Below are 17,051 nucleotides of genomic sequence, written 5' to 3' on the forward strand. Positions count from 1 at the left end.
CTTGTAGTCTTTTCAGAGGGTTTTAATCTATAAGCTGGAAGTACTTTAGCTCCTTTATAACCATTTTAAACGCAAACGTTCCTTGTAAAAGATATTTTACTGTAAGTGTAGTCTCTGTCACTTACCTACCCTCCTATCACTGTTAAACAAGCCTGTTCCTGTGTCTTCCTTATGTGCTGTACTTCAAGATCTTTCAAAAACACCATCTAATACTGGTTCTACCTGTCAGATTACTTCATATGTAAGCAGGCATAGATTTATTTACCAACATGAACCTAAAAATTGGTCCAAAACAAGTACAGATATTTCAAATACACTGAGTCAAATTAATTTGAAGCTTGCAGAGGGCTTTTAAGTATTGATTCATGAATGTATCTAAAATCCATCTCTGGAGTTTTTACATGTGAGAACTAGTCCAAAGAAAGTCCATGGAAAGCTCTGTTCTTTAGCTGAACAAAGATTTATATTTCCATACTGTAGGGTCTGCTGCAGAACTCACTGACTAGCCCAAGTCCACCCAATGAGTTCCATGTAAGGTCAACCCACACAGTGCACTGTGCTTTCAGTTTAGCACTGTGGCACTGAAGATCTAGTTCTACTTTTTCTTTTATTTATAATCTTGCAAACACTAAAATATGTAGAAAAATAGCTGTCATCTCACTCTAGCTATCTTGCCTTTGTATTCTATCAACCACTTCATAACATCTAACAATGGCTTTGTAAGAATAATGCCCAAGGACAAACATTTCCACTGAGTCAATAGCTAAAAACACAACAGTGGTATTTTCTTGTTATTCCATACCAAATAGTATTTACAATGCCAACTGGTAATTACACTCAGTGCAACTAATCCACAGAGATACCCAAAAAGTTTACAAGCACTTTGATCTAAAGTCAAAAAGGAAATTAAAAAATAATTAAACCAGCATATTCTAAGTGAACACAAGCTAGAATTATAGAAGCAATGCCTGTTTTCTTTCTGTGTTGTTGTAATATAAATATTGTAGTCCTTAAAATTCACAAAGTTTCTTTTTAGAAATTTCTGAGTTTCAATTTTGATCACTTGTTCGAAAAAGCAATCTCGCAAAAAAAGCCGAACTCAATTCTGCCATTCCTGTTACTTGTAATGCAAAGGTGAGATTCACAGAGTTTTTGACAGAAAATGAGCAAGAAAACCTTGACCCTATAATCTCATAATTAGGCATTTACTGCAAAGGCAGGCATCCTGATTTCTAGCACCTGATCCCATGACTATGCACAGTTAGCATAGAGTAGAACTTCCTGACTTGAAGGGAGTGCTGTCAGGAGTCTTGATTGCTTGCTTTCTTTCTAGTTTCAAAATTTCACACTCTTGATTTCATACAGTCCTACAAAAAGAGATGTATAGTGTATTCATGAAGGCTAGACCACAGTCAGTTAGGAAACTCACATGGGAATTGCAGGTCTGGATTCCCTTAGAAAGAGCAGCCTAGAATACAGATGTTCCATTTTCAGGGTGAAAGCTGTATGTACTAAAATAGCATACAAAGGGCTTTGTGCTGAATTGAATGTTATGTTTAGCACATTCTTATCACGCATTTGACTTCAAATAGCATTCAACACATTTCATTTCTGTATAGACAGAGGCACTATTGTGCAAACACAGTTGAAAAACTGTAGATATCTAAGTAACTCAATGGATCCAAACCTAAGGATCTGTGAACTCTCAGATGCCCAGTTGACTAGCTGCACTTTGTTTGAGAGATCCCTTTTCCCCTACATTACACACAGGTTTGTTTGCCAGCCTGGATCTTGCTTTCTTTCCATTAACCTGGTATCAAAAATTGGTGAAGCAAGAAGAGGGCAAAATCAGCATTTTAGTCTTTCAGATCTCCCAGAAGATTAAACAAAAAACATCAGTTATGATTTTTTTAAAAAAAATCTCATTTAAAAGAACATGCAATCTAGAATACCTGAGAATAGCTGAGCTAGAAACCTATAGGAGGCATCTGGCCAGGGAAGGGGTCAATCTCTGAGGAAGCTGCTGCTGACTAGAGGACAGTTCTGAGTACCTGGACTGTAGAGTTCTGCTGGGAGAGGCAGAGAACAACTCTGTAAGTCAGTGCTTCAGTGGCATTCAGACAGTGAAAGCTGAGAAGGGACTCACAGAGTAGCAGAATATCCTGAATTGGAGAACATTTGTTTTGGTATACAGTTTTGGACTCTTAAAAAATACTCATGAAGAGGCACATGTGGTTTGAGGTACTATTCCATGCTCCTTTTATTAAAAGTTTGCTTCAAACCCTTAAAAAAAAAAAAATCTCACATAAACAGCTGGTGGTTGTTCTCACCAATTTTCAGATGCTATCACAGTTTACTCATTAACCAGGCACATGGAGAGGGGAGGATATTGACCAAATCTAGTATCCTTTGCTTGCCTTTTAATTCTCCTTCCTGGCTGCTTCTCTTGCCTTAGATCAGACTGTTGATGCTGACAAATTTGCATCTTCACAGATGTGAAGACAGGTAGGAGTATAGAGATCTCAAGGATATAGCATTCAAAGAAAACAAGCATGTAAAAACAAGGCAACTGATTTAGATATACTGATCATTCATTATTTTTAGGTGTGTCAAATGCTTTCAGCCAAAATACTTCTCCTTATTAGAAGCATGCCCTTGACTACCAAATGGTTCCTACATTCTACCTTGGATTCTCTCTTTCTTATGAGCAATCTGCACTTCAACAGATTTTTAATTCCCCTATCCCCTATATCAAAACATTATTTTTAAAGAATTATTTTAGCAAACATGAAATCTGTGTGTGCAAGTTCAGGACACAGTAGGAGAAACACAGTGGATAAACACATACTTTGTTCAGAGTTTATGACATATAAGTTATGAAAATAGCTAATATTAAGAGTAGCATTTTAAAAACAAAATTAATTAAATGCTCAATAACCCTAGTAAATTAGGGCTGTGTATGGCACTAAAAAGTGTCTGTTAACCCTGCTAGTCTCTTTATGAACGCTTAATACTAGTATATACTCAATTAAGCAAAAATACTAGTATATACTTAATTTACACTAAATACCTACATGCTAATTTCTTCTTCACTGGATAAATGCATCACTAACATGGTGACATGCAATGAGCCAGAGCGAACCATTGCTTTGGAAAGCCTTTGATCCTTTTGTACTATTGCATCTTGGACAGCCTGAATACTGCCAGTAATCTGGGAAGAAAGACACAGAAACAACAGTTAGCCACTACAATTACTGTATCCCATCATGCAAGTGAACAAGAAAGCACTCAAACTAAAAACAAACATTCATGTAAAAACCATTCTAGCAGAAGAAAGTTTTACCCGCTGACAAAGCTGTGCTAATTGACCCGAGCGAACCCAAACTGGGTACAAATAGAGTGATTAATAAATCACTGGACATGCCCCATCACATCTTAATAGGAGCCTCCTTCCATAAGTATCATAACCTCCTGAAGCAGGTTAAGATCATCCAGTTTTACACTGCCAGTAATACCAACAAAAAGCTTCTTCAAGGAATTGCTCTGCCCACTCTGCTAAATGTCTATCTTGCTATGCACAGGTAAGTGACTGAAGAAAACCTGATCTTTGCAGGACTGGGCACATACAAAACCAGAATATTCAGTAATTAATTTGTAGAGATATCTAATTTGCAATTCTGATTATATTGTCCAATAGACAGATATAATGTATCTACTCCCTTCAAATGTATTTAGACAAAATTCCTTGCAACAGGTATAGAGTTCTAACTTCATCAGTCCTTCTCTTTAAAAACACTGGAATTACTTTTTTAAAATTTAAAATTATTTATTTGGTTATACATTCTCTATATATTGTATACAAAATGTTTACTGTGCTTGATATTATGCTCCTTGTATTGTAGCAATTTAAAAAACAAAACACCAAAAACCTGCAATAATTCTTGAGTATGTTAGTGAAAATTAGATCAAGTCAAATAAACCTGACCATCTGACAAAATGAATTACTTCTTAAAGCACAGTGAACAAAGACATTACAGACAAATCATCTTTGGTGTATAAAATCTAAAAGAAGGATGTTGAAAACTCCAATCTCACTTTTTTTGTTATTTATTTATTTGAAAATCAGTAGTGAACACTTCACAAGTGTACTGTACAGACTTGACTTTTATAAAATAAGCACAAGTAGCTCTTAGGTATAAAAAAAATTGATATATTTTGGTAGCTCTGTTAATCATAAGGAACATATAAATTTCCTGGGGAAAAAAAACCCACAATCTAATGGGAGTGTTCAGTATTTTTCTGACTGAATTTCTAAAGATGAGTTTTGCCATGCAGAAGTTTTACCTAATGAGCCATAGATATCTAGTAGTGTCATATAAATATAACTAAATCATAACCCAAATGAACTGATGGTAGCAAGGGTAGGGAGAAGGATGGAAGGTAAGAGCTACTAGCCAGTAAAGGGGATATGGCATTTACAAAACCACAAGTGTCTTAAGTAGTGTAGGACATATGAAGAAAATTCCACCAACATTTTATCATAAATCATAAGATTGCAATAAGATCATCTTCCTTCATATGTCAGAACTGATCTTATCCTGGATAAATAACAGTTTCATTGTCTCAGATACAGGAGGAATTTAATGCATATTTAAGCAAAGAACTGGTAAATGTGATCCCTGCTAATTACAATGTATCGACTGAATAATTATTTAAGTTTATAAGCTAAAGCAAAAAAAAAAAAAAAAAAAAGAAACAAAACTCAAAAATTAAATAACTATACTAATTGCCATACTAATTGCAATTCTATTAAATTTTCAACTATTGCTTCTAAATTTAATTTGCACCCATGACCTGGCAAAAGAAAAAATATAAATTTAAGTGTACAAGCCCTTCAGAGTACAGAAGACAGATGTGGAACTGTGTTTTCACAGCAGGTAAAAGCATCCTAGCTCTGAAAGGGATCAATATTACTCAGTATTTAGTTTAGCAGCCAATATCCCATGTCCCCATACCCCTATAGTTCCCTTCAGTAGTATTGCTACAAAAGCATGTTCTTTCAAGGCTCACTCTTTTATGCAAACACCAATGACACAAAAACTGTAGGAAATTAATACCTCTGAGATGTCAATTTTTCTGTCCAAAACTGGACAACAGGTTGAAAACCCAAAAGACCCCGATGGACAGGCTCATAGCTGTATAAACTCTATTAGGACACCAAGCTAAAAAACCTAACAAATAATATGGCTTTGGAACAAGATTAAGTCCAAAGACAGCCACTTATCAGTTCCAGAGAAAAGTTATTGCTGAATCCATCAAGAAAGTATGAAAAATCCTGCCCTTTGGATACAGGTAAAATAAAAAGAAGGCTGAGCACATCCTCTCTCTCTGGCTAAATGACAATGGTCTACACAATCGAAATTAATTGGAAAGGAAAAAAAATTTTTCAACTAAGTTCTTCTGAATTTTAGAAACTTGTTTTTCAGACGTTTTCCCTGAAGTTATGCAATCAAAGCGTAACAACAGCTGTTAAACAGGTGTGCCATCACAATGCATATCACAATTTCAGATTTGTTCTGTTTTCTCCAATAAATCTAAGGTGCAATTAACATTGGAGTGTACTATTCTAATGAAGCAAACTAGGACTCTCTCAATGCTATGTAACAGGCATTGACCCACTGCGTAAATAAAAATTTTGAATTGCTATTTAACCTGTTATTTACATTACCTTAAAACGTGTTGTCTTACATTTCAACTGCTATCATGCTATTTATTTTTACTTGACATGTCCTAACTTAATCCAAAACCTTTTTTAAGGCAGATCACACTAAACAATTCCTCCCTCTGAATTTTTTTTTAAAAGCAAGTTCAAAAAAAGGCCTCAGCTACTCATTTCAAGATCTCCTCTCCATTACTTGAAGTACTTTATTCTGAGGAGCAATAGAATAACACTGTTTTGCTTATTACAAGGATACTACAAGTAAGTAAATGTAAAGCTTTAGAGACCTAACAGATGAATTGCAATTATAGTCAAGACTGGAGAACCCTGAAAGGCTAACATACCAAGCAATAGCATATCATGAAAGTCATAACTTAAAAAAAACCCTGAACAAACAGAAAAAGATACAATGATCATAATCTATTTAACTATTTTTGCACAAGTAATAATGCAAAGTTCAATATAAATTCAAAATTAATGAAACAACACTTTTCATTTCTAAAGATTCAAAACAATTAAAATGAAAACAAGGAAACTGTTCATTTTCCAAGAGGAACAGCTGATTAAATGTTTCAGAAATATCCTTTATTACAAAATTTCCTCTGTGTAAAGCTTAAATTAATACATAAAATACAAATAAACAACACTTAGCTTAAAATACTCCACTAGAATAAAATAAGCTCTTCAAAAAATAAAGGTCTCTCATTACCAACTGAAATACTACCAGCAATTACCAGATTCACTCTGACTATCAAGAAATCAGGTGTCTAAATTTTGGCTGATATTGCCTATAAAAATTCCAATAGTGTATTTTCTACTTTCAGAACAACTCTACCTCTAAGGCAAGTATAAACAAAACTTTCTAGCAAAGTCCTGGAGTTCTCAAATGCTCTGAGATTAAATTTAAAGAGTTGTTTCTTAACTCTGTAAATGATATGACTAAATAATGGCATATAAAAAACGATATGATTAAATAATGGCATATAAAAAAACAAATATAGTTAAGATCTTCCTAACCAACCCTTGGCCATAGTAACAATCGTCAGCAGGAATTCTCAATTACCAGGTTATATAACCACTACATTATTCTTGCACTTGTTAAGTCATGGAACTTGTTAAACAGATCTGGAAGATATTTTAAAATAGGATGTCACAAAAGATATCCTACAACATTTGTAACAGGCTATCCTGGATCTTATAAAACCAGCCTTTAAAATCTCTTCTTCACATATGTTTTGAAGACTCAAAGAATGCAGTGTCACTTTCAAACCTATTTTAGTCTCATTTCATATTTTCTTAATCTTATTTTACTTTTTAAGAGAACTGATAATACAGATGTATTTAAGTTAAAGTGAGTTAATGATTTTTAATATGAGTTAAAATTCATCTGAGATAGCTTCTGATATTAAAAAACCCCACAAACTAAATTTGCAAATGCTGTTAAACTGGTGGGTTCAACTTTTTAAACATAAGGCACCTACTTTCCTTGTTTCAGACACAAAAGATATCAAAGGTGTACCAGAGACAACCTGCAGGATGTAAGAAATCATTTTCATTTACTGCCTAAATGAGACAACTCATGTAGCTGCAAGGAAATACATTTTCTTAAAGAGCTCTTTGCATTTCCTGAATTTATCTTAACAACATCTCACTAAAACAACAGTTTCTTGAATTTTAAATAAGATGAACCATTTTACTGTAAAATGCTAAACTACAAACTGCCAAGTTAAAACAGTAACAGATCCAAATATAAATTTGTATCTATAAAGAAATCTAAAAATATTGCTAGAATTTTTCTCATTAAATAGGAATGTCTCTCTTCCTTATACTATGTGAACAACAAAATAGGCAATACTGAACACTGCAGAAGGGAAATTTCAGCCAGCTTCAGTGAAATCCATAAGACTGACAAACTGAATAAAAATGTAAGTATTTTTCCTCCAGTCTTTTTTAGAAAAGCAATTTTATTCACAAAAACTGTTACATAACATAGCATTACTCATTGAATAGACTGCTAATGTTTCTTTAAAACTACCTGAAAAAAAAATTTTTTTGCACAATATCAAACACTGTTTTTATAAACACATGCAGCTGTTGAAGTAATTCTGGTTATACCAAATTAGTATAATAAAGAATATCACCTTTGGATTAGTAATTGGAAGAGAAATGAAATAATTTGGGTGATACTGTTTGTTCTTTTTCTTCTTTCTCTCAGTGCCTTCTTCAATATCCCTTCCAGTAGTCCGCTTTCTTTTCTTCTTAATACTTAGTTCAGAAGTTGCATGCACTAAAAAAAAAAAGTAACTTTCAGCACACAGACATTTAAACAAAGACTCTCTTAATATCACAGCAACAGGAGCTGGACTTGAGTCAACTGACTGGAGCATGTCTTCCCACTCACCTGCTCTGCCCATGCTCTGAACGGTCTCACTGGGATCCAACTCTGACCTGAATTAATGCAGCCATATAACTGAAGTACCACACCTGAACTCACAGCCTACACCTCTAAGCCATGTTTATAAGCTGCTAACACAGACAAGACACATGGCTTCCAAACCAGTGAGCCTCCCTTAGCCAACGTATGCAGCAGGACAACAGGACTGCAAATTATCCATACTTGATCATGGACATGACTGTAGAGCAGAAGGGCCAATATTAAACTTCAGAAATCCCATGCATTCTGCATTTGGAAATATAAAATGCAGCAATACATAGGATTATTAAAGCTAAAAGTTGTAGTAGACTAAGAGTAATGAACCAATAGCATAGGAACCAAACCCAGCCCAGAAGAAAACATCATCCCAGCTAGATCTGCTCTCTACCTCCTCCTTTCACAGAGACACTTTCTGATATAGTGAAAGAAATGTGTGTGCCCTCAGTTCTTCCTTCACACATAATTGTGTTTCTCTCAGCTCATTTCCCTGTGCCTTTACAGACCCTCTCCCACCACATGGCCTGACACACGCCCACAAGCTGACCAGGCTGCAGACATCCACTGTCCAACTAAAAGTGTACTTCCAGCATCATGCTGGGAATACACATATTGAAGGACAGCTCACAAAATCCATCACCTGAGAAGCTCAGATACAGTAATGTGAATTGACATTCAAAATGTCTTTATTCTGTGACTCACTGCTCCACAGGATAATAAAAGGGTGAACTCTTAATATGCTCAAGTACTGCAGGAGTGAATAGCGAAACGAGAAGCTCTGGACTGTAACCTGTTTTCAGGGAGACTGTTCCATGTGCCTGGCCCATGTGTCCTTGCCAACAGGCAGGACCAAGAACTGAGTGCATGATGTGTCTATACTTTCACATTTCTTCTGTTTAATGTACTTACTAGCATGTTCATCTTCAATATCTGTGTCCACAAATGGCATTTCTGCCATTAGAGAATCTACTGAATCAGCAGCACATGGCACTTCACTCTGTTGTGTTTCTTCCTTACTCTCTTTAAAGATTTTCTTTTGCTGTATATTTTCCAGCCCATCTGTAATATATTCAAAATAACACACTGGGTCTTAGTTTTTTATATAAACAGCTAAGAGACATTATACATAAGCAGCACAACAAGTAAACATTTCATTAATTATCAGCAAATAAATATTGACACATAACCCCACAAGGATCCTGTTCTTCTTCTTTGTCAACAGATCAGTAAAAATACTGTAACATTTTATGTGAAATAGCAAAAAATAGAGTTCTGCTTTCTATATTTTAATAACCTAGGGTCTTGTTTGGTTCCAACTAAATGAAATTACTGCAAAAAATACTTAGAACTGAGCATAAAAAAGAATACCCTTCAGACATCACATAAAGTTCATTTTAGATAACAGTAATGGCATATGAAATTCAGTGCAGACAAACACTGGCAAATTAATTCCACTGTAAACACACTAAAAATGAGGCATGAAAAATCAGGAAGGGAATCCTATCATTCCACATATAACAGAGTTCTCAGCTGACTCTATCATTCAGGAGTGAGATGATGACTCTATTTCTGCATCTCCCACTCAGTATAGCATGTTTTAGACAGCAATGATCTGAATTTCTCCTTCTAAAAACTGACTTTTAGTATTTAAGGAAGGAAGGAAGTCAGTGTAAATGAAGACACATCCTGCATGTACAAAGATATATCTTCATATATCTTTGTACATGCAGGATGTGTTTTCATATATATATGAAGCTCTACCTCAGAATAATATCACAATCACAGAATATTATAAGTTAGACAGGACAGAATAATGTCCACTAACAAGTTTTTGAAAAAGTCTTTTTCCCAAGAGTACTAACTGAGCATGAGTCATTTCGTTGTCTACTTCACACTTCTGCATCAGTAAACTCTAATATTGGCATATTAAGTCATACCTTAAAAAAAACCTTAAAGAACCTTAAACCTTAAGTCATACCTTAAAAAATAAAGAAGAAGAAGCAAAATTTTCTCTAGCAGCAAAAAATGGGCATATAATCAGGCAGCCAGCAATACTCTTTTGGGACAACTCCACAATGGGATTACTGTAGTGGAAGGAGCTGTGTGTTAGAATTGCAGTTTATCCCAGGACAGCTCATTACTACAGACAACACACTTTCAAAGCTCCTCTCAGGCCCAGTGTGGATGGCCCAAATCTGGCCTAAGAGGAAAATTCAGCAGCAAAAGTGTACACTATGTTCTTAAGGCATGCAAGGCTACACATGTATAAAATCAATATTACAGATCCAGTGTGGGTGATTATCACCCTTTGGAATGTTTCTGACACATATCACTTTATTCTAGGGAAGATAAATAAAAGAACAACCTGATTAAATGCTAGTTCACTCCAAGCTAAAGTAGGGAAGCATAAATCACTCTGTGGTTGTAGTCTGACACCTTACTTTATGCCCCCAGGCTATTCAAAGGAAACAAAGTATTTAGATTTGTTACTTGTTCCCTCGCAGACACTAAAGAACTATGCAAAACAAACAGATGCTAAAGCAATAATAAAATTATTACTTAACATTTAAATTAAAACTCACACAGAACAGATTGCTTCTGGTATCCATGAGCATACAGAAAACAACCCTGGATCCAAAGAGATCTCCAAGTGAAGGACAAGACAGAGGTCCATGAAACTGACAAACAAGTGGGTCAGACTGAGGCAGAAAACCTCAAAATTCAGCAGTGCAGAATCATCAGCTGAGAGCAAAAGGGGTTTGTTAAGGTAGCATCAGCTACAGAACAAGGACTCACATAAACCTGAGGGGTTTACAGATTACAGGTTACAGGTTTCCTTTGCTCTGTCTGCTCAAAAAGCAGCCTGTTCACAATAGTAAAGGCACAGCTAAAGTAATTAACAATGTACCTTCAGTAAACTGAACTGAGCAGGCACTGTGTCTAAATTCTACAGGTTGTGCTTCTATCAAAAAAAACTCCCTTGCTTTTTTGAAAATACTAATTAAAGAAATCAGACACAAAATTTAAGAATTACGTTCTAGTGACTAATACAACTCGAAAACAAGATTTTTCAAACTTTTTGACATAATGTTGATAATCTGAAACCTAGAGTACAAAACCAGCTTCCCATAGGAACTCCTTGACCATCAAGTTGTTATAGGATACATTCTTTTTTCTTAATTGCATGCTTAATTATATTTGCCTGAATTTCATTTATGAGTAGGTGCATCCATTATTCCTTTATTTGTATTTAAGTGACTGCTGATCTTCACCAGCATTTGTCATCTGTTCTAGCAGAAAAAAAAAAAAAATCATGATCCACATACCTCATAAAGGAGAGACCACAAAAATAAGGAGCAATAAAACACATTTGATTGTGCCCTGATCCCAGCTGCCTTCTCTACATATCCAGATTATTGTTTCAGACAGAACAATCTTCTATTATTTGACATATAAGTATCACAGATCACAGTGAGACCTGATCTTCTGGCACTATTCCCTGTTCACTATGTTTAAGTTAATGTGTTTAATAGGTTTATAACAGAATCAATTAGGTTGGAAAAGACCTCTGAGATCATTGAGTCCAACTGATGACTGAACACCACATTGTCAACAAGGCCATGGCACTAAGTGCCATGTCCAGTCTTTCCTTAAACAGAACCAGAGACATGAATCCAACACCTCCCTGGACAGCCCGTTCCACTATCTAACCACTCTTTCCATGAAGAATTTCTTCCGAATGTTCAACATAAACCTCCCCATGTGCAGCTTAAGTCTGTGTCCTCTTGTCCTATTGCTGGTTGCCTGGAGAAGAGGCCAATCCCCACCTGTGGAGGCTACAGTCTCTTTCCAGGTAGCTGTAGAAAGAGATAAGATCCCCCTGAGCCTCTTACTCCTGGCTAAACACTCCCAGCTCCCTCAGCTGCTCCTCATCAGACTTGTGCTCCAGACCCTTCACCAGCACCACTGCCCTTCTCTGGACATGCTCCAGCAACTCAACGTCCTTCCTGAAATGAGGGGCCCTGCACTGGACACAGGAATTGAGGCATGCCTCATCAGTGCCAGAAACACTGGGACAATCACTGCCCTGGTCCTGCTGGCCACACTATCACAGATCCACTGGCCACCCGGGCAAACTGCTGGCTCATGTTTCCTTGACTGTCAAAACCAGTACCACCAGTCCTTTTCCACTGGGCCACTTTCCAGCCACTCTGTGCCCAGCCTGTAGTGCTGCAGGGGATTGTTGTGGCCAAAGTGCAGGACCCAGACTTGGTATTGCTGAATCAGGACAGGCTGGATCAATGGGCTGAATATCATTGAAATCAGCCCATTGATCCAGCCTGTCCAGAGCCTTCCTACCCTCTTGCAGATAAACACTCCAACCCAACTTGATCTTGTCTGTGAATTTGCTATTGGAATACTTAATTCCCTCATCCAGATTATCAATAAAGATCTTGTACAGGACTGGACCAAACACTGATCCCTGGAGACACCACTACTGACCAGCTGCCAGCTGGATGTGGCACCATTCACCACCTCTCTCTAGGTGAGAGAAGAGTGCACCTGTCCAAGCCATGGGCTGAGAGGTTTACCAGGAGTGTGCTATAAGAGATGGTGTTGAAGACTTTGCTGAAGTCCAGGTAGACCACATCCACAGCCTTATTCTCATCCACCAGGTGCATCACCTGGTCATAAAAGAAGATCAGGTTGGTCAGGAAGTATCTGCCTTTCCTAAACTTGCACTGGCCCAGTCTGATCCCTTGGTTGTCCTGCCTGTGCTGTATGATCACACTTAAGATGATCTCCTCTGTCACTTTGCTAGGCACTGTGGTCAGGCTGCCAGACCTGTAGTTCCCTAGATCCTCCTTCCAGCATTTCTTGTAGATGGGCATCACACTGGCCAGCCTCCAGTGTGACAGTGTTCACAGGGGTCCCAGGATGAGGGAAGAGACAAGGATCTGACTCCATTTCTCAGAAAGCTTGATTTATTATTTTATTATATATATTACATTAAAACTATACTAAAAGAATAAAAGAAAAGGTTTCATCTCAGAAGGCTAGCTAAGCTAAGAATAGAATGGAATATCTAACAAAGGTTTGTGGCTCAGGCTGAGAGTCTGAGCCACCTAGGCTGTGATTGGCCATTAATTATAAACATCCAAGATGGGCCAAAGATCCACCTGTTGCATTCCACAGCAGCAGATAACCATTGTTTACAATTTGTTTCTGAGGCCTCTCAGCTTCTCAGGAGGAAAAAATCCTAAGGATTTTCATGAAAAGATGTCTGCAACACTCCAGTCTCCTGGGACCTCCCTGGTTAGCCATGACTGATGATAGATGGATAATGGACAGCAGTGTAATGAGCTCTTCTGCCAGTTCCTCATCACCCTAGGATGGATCTCATCCAGATCCATACACTTGTGAGCAACTAAGTGGTTAAGTGCCTCAAAGTCCTATTTGATTACCCTGGTACTTTTCTCATCAACCTTGTCCCTGACAACCTGGACAGTCAGCAGTGGGTAGTAACCAGTGGGCAGAATTAGCTCAGGGAGTCTCTTGGTAATATCCCTTACCTGGGCCACAGGAAGCCATCAGACTTTCCTGTGGAATGGGTCCAACCAGCATACAGGGCCCTCAATTTCCCTCAGAGGCAAGTCACCCACTATGACTACCATTGTTTTTTTCTTAATACATGTATTTGAGATCCACCTGGTTGACTTCATTAGTCCAGAACACCTCCAGATAAGCCTTCTCCACTGTCATCTGCCTGACTCTCAAGATCCAGGGCTCCTACCTATTCTGTAAGGGCACCTGGGAAGGCAAAGGATGCCAGGAGTGGATTCTTCCACCCCTTCTTCACCCCACGCCCTTCTTCCATCCCCCACCATCTGCCTGATGGCAAGAGGGCTGGGGCTCCTTGACTCTTGCTGAGCTTCCACCCACTGCTTTCTATTCATATTTTTAATAACAAATTAATCCTTTAGAGACAGTTTAACTGAAAGCTGCTGTAATTAGTCTTAATGTCAACACATTTTGAACCTCCAGTGCTGGCACTACAGTTACCATAGCTAAGGAAATACTACTACTACTACTACTAATAATAATAATAATAATAATTTCTTGTGGGGAAAAAATTGTAGGGTTAATATTCAGCCAGGTCGCATACACATGGAACTAAAAAGAAAAGGAGTAGTAGTAAACTTAGGGGAAAGAAAGGCAGATTTAGTGTTCAGTCAGGTTGGATGCATACACTGTCGGCAAGCCTAGGGACTGAGCGGGGCAGGGAGGGAAGCGCCAGAGCCCTACCAACAAGAGCCCTGCTTCATCATTAACAACTTAATAATGAAGTTGAAAAGTTTTCCCCCACGCCCCAGCGCGCCCCGCACGCCCCAGCGCCCGCCCGCAGTCCCGGGGGAGGCGGGCGCGGGTCTCGCCAGCGCTTGCCCTCCGCCCCCACCCCGCCGCCTCTCACCGTGCTCCGGGGCCGCGCTCCGGGCATCGCCCCCGGCCCGCGCCGCTCCCTCCGCCGGCCGCAGGGCCATGGGCACGGCCCGCCGGGCGAGCAGGGCTCGGGCCGCCGCCGAGCACAGCGCGGGGAGAAGCCGCGGCAGCAGCGGCCGCATACCCGGCAGGGGCGAGCAGCGCTGCCCGCCGGGAAGCTGCGGGGCCGGAACGGGTCTGGCGAAGCCGCCGCGCCCCTCGGGGAAGCAGCGGGGGAACGGGGCCGTGCGGCAGTGGGACTACAGCTCCCAGCACGCTCCGCGACGGCGATGGGGCGGCCCTGCCCCTCATCTGCCCCGGCGTGCGCTCCGCGGTGGCGGCGTGCGGCGGGGCCTGCAACCGGAGTGCCTCGGTTCGAGCGCAGTTTTCAATCGGTACCTTAACGAGGAAGCGATTGAACTGCTCCAGCGCTCGCCCCCGCGGGGGGCTGCAGCCAGCGGGCTATGGTGTCCCTCAAAATAAGCGGCTGTAGTTTAGGGCGGCAAAGCGATAATGAACAGTAATTTAGCAGCGGAGAATAGATAGTCTTGCTTTGAATGTGCTCTGCTATACGCAGCCTCTGGGCGCTCTGACCGCTGGCACTAATAGCTCTGTACAGCTGTACGGCTCTGGCTGTACAGTTTCGTGTTGGGAATGGCCTCAAGGGTGATAAATTACGTAAAGAATAGAAATTTTGAGTCTACCTGAAGTTACCGAATAGACCTTAAAAAATGGCTGGCAAAGATAAAAGGATGTAAAGGTATGCACATAGGATTATAAGAGTGGCTGGAGCCGGTGGAGAAACAGATAAAAAGGGCTGTGTATGGGAGAGGCCGCTTGTCTGAGGGAAGGAAGGGGAGACGGTCTTTTCCTGCTTAAATAAAGACTTGGTGCCTCTCGGAAGCCAAATCCTGTCAGGGCAGTGGGTGGGAGAAGCCAAGCTAAATGCCACCTGCTGCTTTTGCTGATTGGCTTATCCATGTAAACCAGATCTGAGGGAGCAGGTGGAATGTGTGCACATAAAAATTCCTACTTTCATTTATAAATACAGTAGGGATGGTGTCACGACTCATGAGTAGAGGGGTGATGTTAGTTGTGAATTCTCATCAGGCTGAACTCTTGCATTTTTAACTTTGGCAACCAGCCCACTCTTGAGCCTCGAGTTGTTGGCTAAGAAGCCCTTGAATCTTATAATACATTTCCACAAACCTGGTGGTTAGCAAGTCCTTAATTTTATACCATACACTTCATTATATTCTCAACTTGCAAAACAAACTACTCAAAGGTGCTGGCCCAGAAGCCACAACACAATTCCATGAACTCCCTACACCCACAACAGAGTTCAATATGGGAGGTAGAATATGCCTGGCCGTAGAGGTAGAATTTGCCTGGAGGTAGCATTTGCCAGGCAAAGCAAGGGGGGAGAGAATTAAAGAAAGAAAATGGAAAGAGAGTACAAAGAATATCACAGATCCTCAGATCCTGCACTGGTCCTGCTGTGTTGGAGGGCCTGGAGCTGGGATCATAAGAAAGAAAGTGAAAGAGAGGGAAAAGTATGAGAGGGCCTGACCTGTTTTCTTTTAGAGATAACCTGGTACAAGCCTCTTGCATAAACCAGATCTTTTGCCCTGTTTTGTTGATGTGTGCACAGCCAGCCCTTGGAGCCCTCCCGCAGGAGGTGAGTGGGGACAGGGACACTGAGCACAAGTGTCAAGGTGAAGCAGGAAGTTGGCTCAGAACAGTTCTGCCCCACCTCTACATCTTTAGATCACACTTTTCCCATTGTAACAGTCACAATGTTTGAGACAAAAAATGCTTATGTCTGGTTCTCCATAGATGGCAAAAGTAAATAAATGAAATAGGATGGTTGGAGAAAACAGCATATCTGCAGGTGGCTAGAAACTGGTTGAAAGAAGAGTGAAAAATGAGGCCAGTTTCTGTATTTGGCTCCTCCTTTTACCATTATTCTGATCCATTTTGAGCTGTGTTTGCCATTCACATAGAATTTTTATTTGATTTGCATAGTTCTGTAGAGGCCAAAGGTTGGATGTGATGCAGAAGTCCAAGTTCTGTGGGATCCAAGAGAAGCTTTAGGATGAGGCTGCTGGCAGTTTTTATTCACATTTCATTTGAATTTGAATATCAGCTGTTATTAGGAGACTAAATGCATAAGTGGTCACATCTTCCTAGCCTGTTTCCATTGTCAAGTACAGTACTTCCATGACACTTTGATTCTAGAAAGTTACAGATCAAACACTGGAAGAAAATATTTTTGGAATTAAGTGGGTTTTATAAATATGAATTTAAAAAGCAATTTGGATCTGAAACTGCTCCAAATCAATTCCTCGAGTTTTTTGCAGAAATCTTAAGCGAGAAAACTTCTGGAAAAAACAGTTCTGTTTGTAAAATTGATGGGGGAGT

At 39.4% G+C, this 17,051-nt stretch overlaps 1 protein-coding gene across 5 annotated transcripts in view; it reads right to left on the reverse strand.

The window, feature by feature from the left end:
- AKAP7 (A-kinase anchoring protein 7) overlaps positions 1–14,894 on the reverse strand; it is an 82,134-nt gene extending 67,240 nt beyond the window's left edge. For 3 of the 5 annotated variants that reach the window (XR_011680638.1, XR_011680636.1, XM_071436571.1), the window contains exons 1-4: positions 14,623–14,890; positions 9,060–9,209; positions 7,861–8,006; positions 3,075–3,211 (exon numbers count right to left, since the gene is read on the reverse strand). Coding sequence is in view for 3 of the 5 variants with exons in the window: in XM_071436571.1 (XP_071292672.1) it covers positions 3,075–3,211; positions 7,861–8,006; positions 9,060–9,209; positions 14,623–14,773 (584 nt within the window). In the remaining 2 variants the exon portion in view is untranslated. Of the gene's footprint in view, positions 1–3,074; positions 3,212–7,860; positions 8,007–9,059; positions 9,210–14,622 lie in introns of all 5 variants that reach the window. The other 2 variants (XM_071436587.1, XM_071436561.1) reach the window with 2 other exon arrangements.
- Positions 14,895–17,051: the final 2,157 nt, after the last annotated feature.

This window comes from Agelaius tricolor, unplaced genomic scaffold, assembly GCF_023055355.1.
Source record: "Agelaius tricolor isolate 1412-34295 unplaced genomic scaffold, bAgeTri1.0.p SCAF_1, whole genome shotgun sequence".
Classification (NCBI taxonomy): Eukaryota; Metazoa; Chordata; class Aves; order Passeriformes; family Icteridae; genus Agelaius; species Agelaius tricolor.